The 12,213-nt window shown below is 42.3% G+C and overlaps 1 protein-coding gene across 1 annotated transcript in view; it reads right to left on the bottom strand.

Annotated features, from left to right (window-relative positions):
* Positions 1–12,213, bottom strand: part of LOC123999415 (CREB-binding protein-like) — an 85,058-nt gene that overhangs the window by 30,341 nt on the left and 42,504 nt on the right. Inside the window, 5 exon segments of the mRNA XM_046305193.1 lie at positions 3,390–3,480; positions 3,842–4,102; positions 6,832–6,945; positions 9,474–9,723; positions 11,041–11,244. Of these exon segments, the coding sequence (XP_046161149.1) occupies positions 3,390–3,480; positions 3,842–4,102; positions 6,832–6,945; positions 9,474–9,723; positions 11,041–11,244 (920 nt within the window).

Raw genomic sequence — 12,213 nt, 5'->3', positions numbered from 1 at the left:
TTTAGCGATTGTGGAGGAATATTCTTTGAACGTGAGAGGACATCGTTTTGGACTGGTAAGTTCTTATCATGCTTATGCCCTTGTTTGAAATTAATAATATATAAAAATATAAAATAATTTAGAAGCAATATATAAACATGTCATGAAATGTGAGATGCGTGTGTCTGCCACCCCACCCCAACCCACATGAAATAGCCTATTTGAGGCTGTTTAAGAGAGTGCAGGACCACATCAATGGCCAAAGTGAAATGGAGACAGTAGATACAGCTGGTCTTTTGTAATATAATAAAGACAGTAGATCTAGCTGGTCTGTCATAATATAATAGACAGTAGATCTAGCAGGTAATAATAATATATTCAACCTAATATATTCAACCTTCAACTCTATATATATATATATATGTTTATTATACCTGTTGATACAGGGCTCATATGTGAAACTGAACATTCTAACTGAACATTTTCTTTCACAGTGACACTGACTCCGAATGGGAGTCTTATCCGGTGTCCTGTGTGAATTTAAGTATGCTCTCTCTAATTCTCTCGGAGGAGGACCTGAGCCCTAGGACCATGTGTCAGGACTACCTGGCATGATGACTCCTTGCTGTCGCCAGTCCACCTGGCCTTGCCGCTGGTCCAGTTTCAACTGTTCTGCCTTTGGCTATGGAACCCTAAACTGTTCATTTTTACTCTTGAGGTACTGTCCTGTTGCACCCTCTACAACCACTGTGATCTCCACCCGGCACAGCCAGAAGAGGACTGGCCACCCCTCATAGCCTGGTACACCTCTAGGTTTCTTCCTAGGTTTTTGCCTCTAGGGAGTTTTTCCTAGCCACCGTGCTTCTACACCTGCATTGCTTGCTGTTTGGGGTTTTAGGCTGGGACTATATAAATAGATTTGACTTGATAGAGGACTGAGGGTCTTCCAAATATTGCAAGTGTGTAAATAGTTACCCATGTTATTTTGTAAATGTATATATATATATATATATATATATATATATATATATATTTTTTTTTTTTTTTTTTTATATGTGTTAGAATACCATTTTGATATTTTGTATATAGTTATTTGTTTCAAAATGTATACCTTCACCAATTTGGCCACTTGGGCTACTTGTGTGGGACACCTGGTGACTTCATGATAAATGTCAAGTACCACACTCATTTTGGATGTTATCATTCGTAACTTTGCACAACTACTGTTGCCCCCATATTTTTTTTTTAATTGTCCCCATCATCCTATCTGAATGTTTGTTTTATCTTGTTCATTTTAAAGATGATGATACAAAAATAAAAATAAATGTTTTTTTGTCATTGTTTTATCAAAACCAGATATATTGTGTGTTATTCTCCTACATTCAATTGACTTTTACACAAACTTCAAAGTGTTTCTTTCAAATGTGCCTGAGCTACGGGCAGTTAGATTTCGGTATGTCTTCAGGCGTATATAGTTATTGTGTGTGCCTCAACACAATCCTGTCTAGCAGCTCTACGGACAATTCCTTCAACCTCATGGCTTGTCTTTTGCAGACATGCACTGTCAACTGTGGGACCTTATCTAGACAGGTGTGCGCCTTTCCAAATAAACTCTAATCAAGTTGTAGAAACAACGATGATCAATGGAAACAGGATGCATGCACCTGAGCTCAATTTCGAGTCTCATAGCAAAAAGGTCTGAATACTAAACGTTTTTTTTTAAATGGTTTTCACTTTGTCATTATGGGATATTGTGTGTAGATTGATGAGGAAATGTTTTAAATTAATACATTTTAGAATAAGGTTGGAACATAAAATGTGGAAAACGTGAAGGGGTCTGAATAAAATTGTAAATAATGTAGTGCCATTTTTTGGAGTCACTTGTAAATAAGAATATGATATGCTTCTAAACACATCTACATTAATGTGGATTATAGCATGATAACGGAGAGTCCTGAATGAACTGTAAATAACGATTAGTGAGAAAGTTAGATGCACAAATATCATACCCCCACTATAAAATGCTAACCTCCGCTGTTAATGTAATGGTGAGAGGTTAGCATGTCTTGGGGTATGATATAAAATGCTAACCTCCCCTGTTATTGTAATGGTGAGAGGTTAGCATGTCTTGGGGGAATGAAATAAAATGCTAACCTCCCCTGTTATTGTAATGGTGAGAGGTTAGCATGTCTTGGGGGTATGACATAAAATGCTAACCTCCCCTATTATTGTAATGGTGAGAGGTTAGCATGTCTTGGGGGTATGACATAAAATGCTAACCTCCCCTGTTATTGTATTGGTGAGAGGTTAGATGTCTTGGGGGAATAAAAAATGCTAACCTCCCCTGTTATTGTAATGGTGAGAGGTTAGCATGTCTTGGGGGTAATGAACCTCCCCTATAAAAGAGGTTAGCTAACCTCCCCCTGTTATTGTAATGGTGAGAAGTTAGCATGTCTTGCGGGTATGACATAAAATGCTAACCTCCCCTATTATTGTAATGGTGAGAGGTTAGCATGTCTTGGGGGAATGATATAAAATGCTAACCTCCCCTGTTATTGTAATGGTGAGAAGTTAGCATGTCTTGGGGGTATGACATAAAATGCTAACCTCCCCTGTTATTGTAATGGTGAGAAGTTAGCATGTCTTGGGGGTATGACATAAAATGCTAACCTCCTCTATTATTGTAATGGTGAGAGGTTAGCATGTCTTGGGGGTATGATATAAAATACTAACCTCCCCTGTTATTGTATGGTGAGAGGTTGGCATGTCAAGAAGGCATGATATTTGTGCGACTAACTTTCTCAAATCATTATTCACGATTCATTCAGGACTATCCGTAATCATATTAGCATCCACATTAATGTATAAGTCTCTAGAAACATATTCTATTCTCACTTACAAAAGTGACTCCAAAGTGACAATACATTACGTACCATTAATTTATATTTGGCACAAACTCATCTGGAACACAAACAAAACAAACAGCAAATGCATCCACCAAATTTGTTGTCACAAGCTTAATGCAATCATTTCAAGCTAGGAATATGGACCCAAATAACATACGTTTGACTACCTTAATACACACAAGTGAATTAGTCCTACTACTTTTGTTACCCTAAAACAGGGAGGACTATGTACAATAAGTGCTGTAATTTCTAAACGGTTCACCTGATATGGATGAAAATATCCTCAAATTAAAGCTGACAGTCCGCACTTTAACCTCAGTCATTTGATCATTTCAATTCCAAAGTGCTGGAGTACAGGGACAAATCAAAAAATGGTCCCTTTCCCAATACTTTCGGAGCTCATTGTAAAAATGGTGAGTGCTGCTGTACACTGTAGTGGGCCCAGTTGGAGTGATCTAGGGCACAGAATTAAGAGAGACAATCTAAATGGGTGAGCGGACTCACTTGTTGAGCGACGAGGGGAGTGATGAGTCCGAGAGCATGCCGGTCTCTGAGGGCACGCCCACCCCTCCTCCGGCCATGTTCATGTTAGTGCCTGGGAGAGAACACAGCCAACCAGAGGCAGCATTACCACCAAAACAATGACCGATACCCTCACTATACCACTTTGACTCATCACACGAGACCCTTATACAGAGAACTATACCAAAATGATTTAACGAGTCAACCAATCAAACAAACCAATCATTGGTTTTAAATAACTATTTCATGTGTCTGGGATTTCAAATTGTGCATATTTGCAAACCCAAAATTCAATTCAGTTGAATCAATCGTATCTATCAACCCATTTTTACATTTATAATTGAGTCCTTCAGCAGATGCTCTTATCCTATTGTCCTCAAGTGCTTTACAGTAACCTAGCCTAAAACTCCAATGAGACCAAGCAACATTCCTACCTAGTGCATTGATGGAGCGTAGCTGCTGCCCTCCCTGGGCTGTGTTCTGTCCTCCAGGTCCTCCCTGTCCCTGAGCAGGGGACTGGTTACCATAGGGCAGGCCCAGGGCAGCGTAGGCCCGCTGCATGGAACTGGGGTCAATGTGCCCGCTGCTGACCCCGCCACTGTTCATGGAGGAACCCGGGGAGCTACCGGGAGGGCCTGTGCCCACCGTGGCATTGATGGCACTCTGCAGGCTGGCGCCGGGCGAACCCAGCATGGCTGGAGAGCGAGAGGAGACATTTTTTTAAACATTTGCTTTGGCAATACAATAACTTTTGTATCAAATTGAAGAGGGTGGTGGGTGGAGAGGGAGATGAGTAATTATGAACACTTGCGATGAAACGCAACTGCACATAACCCACCAATCTCCCCCAGTTTTCAAACAGAACTACAGTTAGGACTTGGCTTGGGCCTATGTTAATAAATCACTAGTATGCCCTTCCAGAAAAGGTCTGCCGTATGTTACGTTTGATGAAGCAATCTACTGAGTGGCAAAGATTAAGTCAATTATTTCTCTCATAGAAGTCATAAAACACTCAAGTTGTTAAACAAAGCAAAATTGTAAAGCCTATATTTTTTATGATCTAAAATAATATTTATCTGTTTCCACACAAAGATCCTACTACCGCTCTATTCTTTAGTGTATGTTGATCTGTGACCTGCAGAGAGAATATGCAGGTTGCCTCTGTGGGGGATTTAAATCGGTCACCGGTTTTCTGGCCAATCAGAGAGATTTCTCCCCCTGAGCTCCTCCCCCACAGATAAAAAGTCCGGAGCCCCTCCCCCAGGGTGTCAGATTACAGGCCCAGCATTCTACAGGAATCTTTCACAGCCAACACAGACCGAGCCAGCACAGAACAAGCACAGCTAGGGATAAGGCTGCAGGTGGCGCCACTGAAAACTTCACTCGCTCACTCACTCACTCTAGGGTTTTATGCTCTCAGCTCAGCATGCTTCTCTGTTGACAATTCAGTTACATTGTAAAAATAAAAAAATAATTTAATGAACTTACATACAAGCCCTTAATCAACAATGTAAGCCTTTCACTGTAAGGTCTACACTTGTATTCGGCGCATGTGACTAATTCAATTAGATTTACATCGCAAATCATTTATAGCTTGTGTGTTATAGTGTGGAATGCATCTGTTGTAAATTAAATGTGTCAGTTTTTGTATCTGTGCCTATAATATGTAAATACATTTAAATGAAATGTCAGTTTTTATCTGTGCCTACAATATGTAAATACATGTAAATGAAATGTCAGTTTTTGTATCTGTGCCTATAATATGTAAATACATTTAAATGAAATGTGTCAGTTTTTGTATCTGTGCCTACAATATGTAAATACATTTAAATGAAATGTGGCAGATGTACTACTGAGACAGATTTCCGTATGATAACTGGCTGAGGGGCGACAACAACCGGTTTATCTACAGTGCGTTCGGAAAGTATTCAGACCCCTGGACCTTTTTCACATGTTACTTTACAGCATTAACTCAATCTACAGACAATACCCGCATCCTTGAAATGTTCCTACAACTTGATTGGCGTCCACCTTTAGTAAATTCAATTGATTGGACAAGATTTGGAAAGGCAAACACCTGTCTATATAAAGTCCCACAGTTGACAGTGCATGTCAGAGCAAGAATTGTCCGTAGAGCTCTGACAAGATTGTGTCGAGACACAGATCTGGGGAAGGTTACCAAAAACATTCTGCAGCATTGATGGTCCCCAAGAACACAGGGGCCTCCATTATGCTTAAATGGAAGAAGTTTGGAACCACCAAGACTCTTCCTAGAGCTGTTCACCTGGCCAAACTGAGCAATTGGGGAAAAGGGTCTTGTTCAGGGAGGTGACCAAGAACCCGATGGTCTCTCTGACAGAGCTCCAGAGTTCCTCTGTGGAGATGGGAGAACCTTCCAGAAGGACAACCATCTCTGCAGCACTCCACCAATCAGGCCTTTATAGTCGATTGGCCAAACAGAAGCCACTCTTCAGTAAAAGGCACATAACAGCCCACTTGGAGTTTGCCAAAAGGCACCTAAAGGACTCTGACCATGAGAAACAAGATTCTCTAGTCTGATGAAACCAAGATTGAACTCTTTGGCCTGAATGCCAAGCGCCACATCTTGAGGAAACCAGGCACCACTCATCACTTGGAAAATACCATCCCTACAATGAAGCATGGTGGTGGCAGCATCATGCTGTGGGGATGTTTCCAGCGGTAGGAACTGGGAGACTAGTCAGAATGGAGGGAAAGATGAACAGCGCAAAGTACAGAGAGATCCTTGATGAAAACCTGCTCCAGAGAGCTCAGGACCTCAAACTGGGTGACGGTTCCCCTTCCAACAGGACAACGACCTTATGCACACAGCCAAGACAACGCAGGAGTGGCTTCATGACAATTCTCTGAATGTCCTTGAGTGGCCCAGCCAGAGTCCGGACTTGAATCAGATCAAATATCTCTGGAGAGACATGTAAATAGCTGTGCAGCGTCACTCCCCATACAACAAGACAGCACTTGAGAAGATCTGCAGAGAAGAATGGGAGAAACATCCCAAATACAGGTGTGCGAAGCTTGTAGCGTCATACCCAAGAAGACGAGGCTGTAATCGCTGCCAAAGGTATTTCAACAAAGTACTGAATAAAAGGGTCTGAATACTTATGTAAATGTGATATTTCCATTATGTTTTTAAAATACATTTGCAAAAATGACGGGATATTGAGTGTCGATTGATGAGGAACCAAAACAATTGAATCAATTTTAGGATATGGCTCTAACGTAACCAAATGTAGAAAAGGGGTTCTGAATACCTTCCGAATGCACTGTATCTACTTGAATGGCTATGCTAACGCCAAAACACCTGTATGGGAGGATATTACACAAAAGCCAACATTACACACACGTGTGACGGACTACGGGTCCGAGGGCAAAACAAGGTACTCACGCTGCTGGTTCCTTTTGTCGCTGGCGTTCTTCAGCGGCAGGCAGACGGGACAGTCATGCCGCGTGCAGTTCTTCCAGTGAGAAATTATCTGTCTGGACGATGCACAGTGAGCCACTGAGGGGATAGAAGGATAAGAGAGGGAGAGGAAGAGAGAGAGGGGAGAGAATGATGAATGAGAGAAAGGAAAGAGATTGAATGAAAGACAGAAAAAGAGCAAGAAAGATGAGGGATGACAGAAGAAGGAGAGAGAAGGCAAAGAGTCAAAAAAGAGTGAAAAACACATACAGTAGCTATGACAAGATGACCACTTCCTGTCCAAGACACCATATAAGCTGGGCAAATAAACACCCGGGCACATAAAACATGCTTTTGCCCAGTAAATCACAGAGCCAAAGAAAAAAACAACAGAAATCAAAAGTTAGTAACTATTCCAAGCCTAATGTGACTGTTGCCTAATGGGCCCTGTGGACTAACAGAAAGGTACCATTGTATTCACACAGTCAGATAATTTCTGTAATAGATTTGATTTAGACCCAGGGAATGGAAGTAAATGGTTGTGATTGCTCAGGAGGAAGACTCCAATAACAGCATGATTAGGGGCTTTAGAGACACACGGTGGTGAACATCCTACTGATATCAATGCATTAACTTAAGTGGAAGTTAACATTCATCCCTTCAAGAGTATAAAAGAGGTCATTCTACTCCTGCGAACATCAAATAAGTCTCATCCCAGAGTTTATATTACTTAAAGAAAAGCCTCAAGTATTTGAGTTATCATTAATAATTAGGGCTAGGGTTTATTTTCCTGAATTTCTGCCTGACTGACGTGCCCAAAGTAAACTGCCTGTTCCTCAGGCCCAGAAGCCAGGATATGCATATAAGTAGCATTGGATAGAAAACACTGATGTTTGTAGAAATGTTAAAGTAATGTATGCTACTATAACACAACTGATATGGTAGTGGAAAATCTAAAGAAAAACCAACCATAATTATTATTATTTTTATGTCCCAGGCTCTTACAATGGAAAGCTACGGGGTCCTATGCAATTCTAGCTCCCAGATTTCAATTCATATGGCTTCCACGAGATGTCAACTGTCTTTGTTCAAGGTTTCAGGCTGGTTTCTTACAAAATTAGTAAGAATTAGGAGTTTTAGCACAAAGAGTCTCAGTAGAAAATCAATTTGTTCGCGCGAGACAGAGGACACTCGCCTGCCAATTTAACTTTTCTATTGAAAAAACTTCTTTACGTATGAAAAATTGTAGTTTATTTACATTTTAGCGTACCTGAGGATTATATAGAAACGTAGTTTGACTTGTCTGAACAAAGTTTATCGGTAGGTCTTTAGATTCCTTTGTCTGTTGAAAGAGTGGAGTTGCATGTTGAAAGAGTGGATTACTGAAATCGATGGCACCAACTAAACAGACCTTTTGGGATATAAAGAAGGATTTTTATCTAACAAAACATCCATTCATGTTGTAGCTGGGACCCTTGGGATTACAAACAGAGGAAGATTTTCAAAAGTAAGTGATTTATTTAATTGCCATTTGTGATTTCATGAAGCCTGTGCTGGTTGAAAAATATGCTGTGGGGCATCATCCTCAAACAATTGCATGGTATGCTTTCGCTGTAAAGCCAAATGTAAATCGGACAATGCAGTTAGATTAACAAGAATTTAAGCTTTTAAATGATAAAATACTTGTACGTTCATAAATGTTTAATATTACGATTATTTATTTGAATTGCTAGCGGGCTATCCCACAGGGCTAGTCGGTACGTGAGATATTACACCACAACATGTTAAAACAAATACAACATTGGAACCGGCAAACCCAAACAACAACAAGGAATTTTAAACAAATAATCACTAATATAAGCCATTTTAAAAACACGTAAACAGCACAACCCAACTAAAACCGGATGAGACCTAGAACATCATATATCCTCATTTGACCCCATAGCCATGAAAACACATTACCAATATGACTGGCACCTCAGGGGTTAAAAGTCAGAGGCCATCGACCTAGAGACACCCTTTAATGTCCAGGGCAGCACGGGGCGGGAGGAAAGCGCCGTAGCCACCCAGACAGAGACTCAGTGTGGAGACTAAAGCCACTCGAGTATTTACATTAGGCCTAAGCACCCAGACAGGCTTTTAAAACAAGCCCCGGGATTAATAGCTGCTGGTGTCCTCACTATTAATATAGGCTGGAGCGGGATTTCAGTCAGTCACCGGGGCAAACAGGAGGGAGGGAATGGAAGACAATGGTTCTTTCCAAATGAATCTTTCCTCAATTCTGCAAATCCTCTCTTCACTTCCTCCTCAAAAAACACAGAAGGTCAGAGGGCAGGGACCTTCAACCTTCTCCTCCAATACGGTTGAGAAGTAGTTGAGCAGATAGGATGCCAGGAATAACAGAATAGCAGAAAGACTCATTCAGATGGAGCCATGGAGAAGGAGGAGAGAGGGGCTTTGGACACAGCAGCACAGAGAAAGGTAACCAACTTGACTTCTTACATTAAATGGAGTAAAGCTGATATCCCGTTGGACATTAACGAGTGTGTGTTCATATTCACACAGGCTCAGTCCCCCAACACTTAACCAGCAACCAACACCACAACCCCCCTTCCCCAGACACTCACCCTGGCAGGACTTGCCGGCCTGGCAGTGAGTCATGTGGTTGAGGACGTTCTTCATGGTGCGGCAGTGTGGCAGGGCGCAGGCCCGCACCTCCCCATTGGCCTGCTCCCGCCGCTGGCACTTGTGGGCGTGGAGCAGCAGGACCAGCTGTTGCTGGATGAGCTTGCGCTTCTCTGGGTCGGCCGTGTGGCTCGCCGTCGCTGCAGACACCCCACCGCCAGGGACCATGGAGGATACCTGCTGCATCTGGGCCTTGGGAGGGAAACGCAACAAATAAGTGAGGCAGACTGGATTTATTTGAAACTTAGCTTGAACCCAATTACTTGAATTGGAACTGGGTTGCTTGAATTGGATCCCTGAACCATTTATATTGAAATGGAATCACCCAATCCCTGTAATTAAGCCTACTTATACAAGTACATTACTTTCACAATTTGAAAAAGAAAAGCTGATCTACAACACATTTATGCCGAGATCAACGGGGTGAGGTTTGATTAGGGAGAAAGAGGGGGAAAACATTTGTGTGAGAAAGACAGAGCGGCGGGGGAAGAGTGGTGAACAGAGAAAGAACGATTCCCAGACAGAATAATGGGAGGCAGCCAGTGAATGAATCAAAAAAGAAAGAAAAGCCCCCCCCCAAAAGGCCTGGTAAACATCCAACTATTTCACATAAGACTCCATTAACCTTTAACCAAAATAGAAACACAACTATTTCCTCTGTAATGAGTTCATTAGGCCCTTTTCCTGTTCCTGGGAGAGAGATTTGCATGCAGTATTTACTCAGTGCTTGAAAGAGACCCCTCTCTTTTTCTCTTCCTCTTTCCCTCATTCTCTCTCTCTCTCTGTACAACAATATTCTGAGTGGAGTGCCTTTTAACAAATGTTTCCCCCTTCCAACAATCTCTCATTCTGCATTCCAGGCCTGGTTTTTGGAGATGGAAGAGAAATGTGTCAGAATAATTGTTCCAATACCGTGGCATTGGGAACAGCAGCGTTATTCAAAGTCAATGCAGAGACTAATGGACTTCAGGAGAGTTGTCACTACGTGAGACTAAATCTGAAAGGATTTGATAGGCTGGGGGTAATTTTCACCGTATTGCTTCAACCAATCCTCTCATAGTACGTAGGATCTAGGGGTCAATGATAGAGGACTGGTCTCTAAAACCCCTAACTAGGGCCTAATCTAATCTCTTCAGTGTTCAAACATCTGAAAGGACTAGGTAGGCGTGCACATTAATATGATGATGGCTTCACTTAACTCTCTGATAAACTGAGTGGAGATTCCAACATATCTTTTGTATAGTCAGTACTTTCATATGTGAGAACACCAAGAGGGTAGGGGCAAGGTAACAAGTCTGAAACACAAAGGCATGGGGACCACATCAGATGTGAGAGCTGATTTTTGTGGCCCCTGGACAGCTATCGGATTCCAACTGTTTAAGGGGGCGAGACGACGAGGCTCGAGATCCAAATGGAAACAGATCTTTCCCAGAACCCTCCGTTTAGGTCATCGTGTAAACTTACCGCAGGTTTGCGTTTCTCCTTTTCTACAAAGTTGGAGGAACTTACCAGGTTTGGCATGCTGCTGGCCCCTTTCAGGTCACTGGGGAAGGGGGGCAGGCTGTTGGCCCCTTTCAGGTCACTGGGGAAGGGGGGCAGGCTGTTGGCAAGGGCTGCCTTGTTCCGGAGCTGCTGCTGGGCGTTCACCCCCATCTGCTGCTGGGCCCCGCCCTGACCGTACTGCTGCCCAAAAGGACTGCCAGCCATACCCATCTACAGAGAGACAAGGGATTAGGACCATCTCTGAGGTGAACCAGGACTCTGTTCATGAGTTTCAAAATGGGTCAAGAAGGACCAGGACAATGTATGATTTGGGACTGTAAAACCGTGAAACTAACCTATTGGGTTCAAATGAAATTGGGCCCCAACACTGCAAAACCCAGCCACAGGTTTCCCTACTGCACACAATACCAAAGAGCCTGGTGTTTTAGCACTGATTCTGTGGGGATTGTCTGGAAAGGGAGAATGACGTGCAATGGCGGGTCTGGCGGTTGACATCTGTCTCTCCGTGGTTGAGATAAAGAGGAAGTGGCCCCTGTTACAAGACCTCCCCAAATCACGCCATCTCTCAACCACAACATGTGATAGGTTTAGGTGCTCCCTTGGTTCCTAACACAGGCTAGGTATAGATATGAATATATGTCTTACAAGTTACTTGTAGATGATTATACATGTCGGATCTTGTGGGGAGCTCATTGAAATGGATGAAAATAGGAGAGAGCGGTCAGATGCAGTGTGACTTATTTCAACAGGTCTTTGTCCCCCCCCATCGTTATAACTGCCAAACGCAAAATCAGGCAAATAAGGAAACAGAGGTATGAAAGAAACATTTACCCATGAGTGGCTGCCAAATCCCATCCATTTATCTATCCATCTACCATCATTAAACTTCCTTAACTAGCTTCTCAATGTGAGTTGAACACATAAAATACACTATTTCAGAGCCAATGGGTGGTGCAAGATCTGCTGCAGGCATGGACAAAATAGTTAGGTGCGCCGCTACAATCTCTTTAGAATAAATAAAATAAAATAAATTTGATCTTCCAATATGACCAATAAGGTTTAAAAACATGCAATTGTGACATCTTCAATGAGTATACCAAACCTTAGAAACACCTTCCTAATACTGAGTTGCAACCCCTTTTGCCCTCCACATGCCCCGACAAATTCAGGCTAAGGCCT

This window comes from Oncorhynchus gorbuscha, linkage group LG16 (assembly GCF_021184085.1).
Source record: "Oncorhynchus gorbuscha isolate QuinsamMale2020 ecotype Even-year linkage group LG16, OgorEven_v1.0, whole genome shotgun sequence".
NCBI classification, from domain to species: Eukaryota; Metazoa; Chordata; class Actinopteri; order Salmoniformes; family Salmonidae; genus Oncorhynchus; species Oncorhynchus gorbuscha.
Note: the sequence above shows the minus strand (reverse complement) of the source record. Positions and strands in the feature narration are given on the sequence as shown.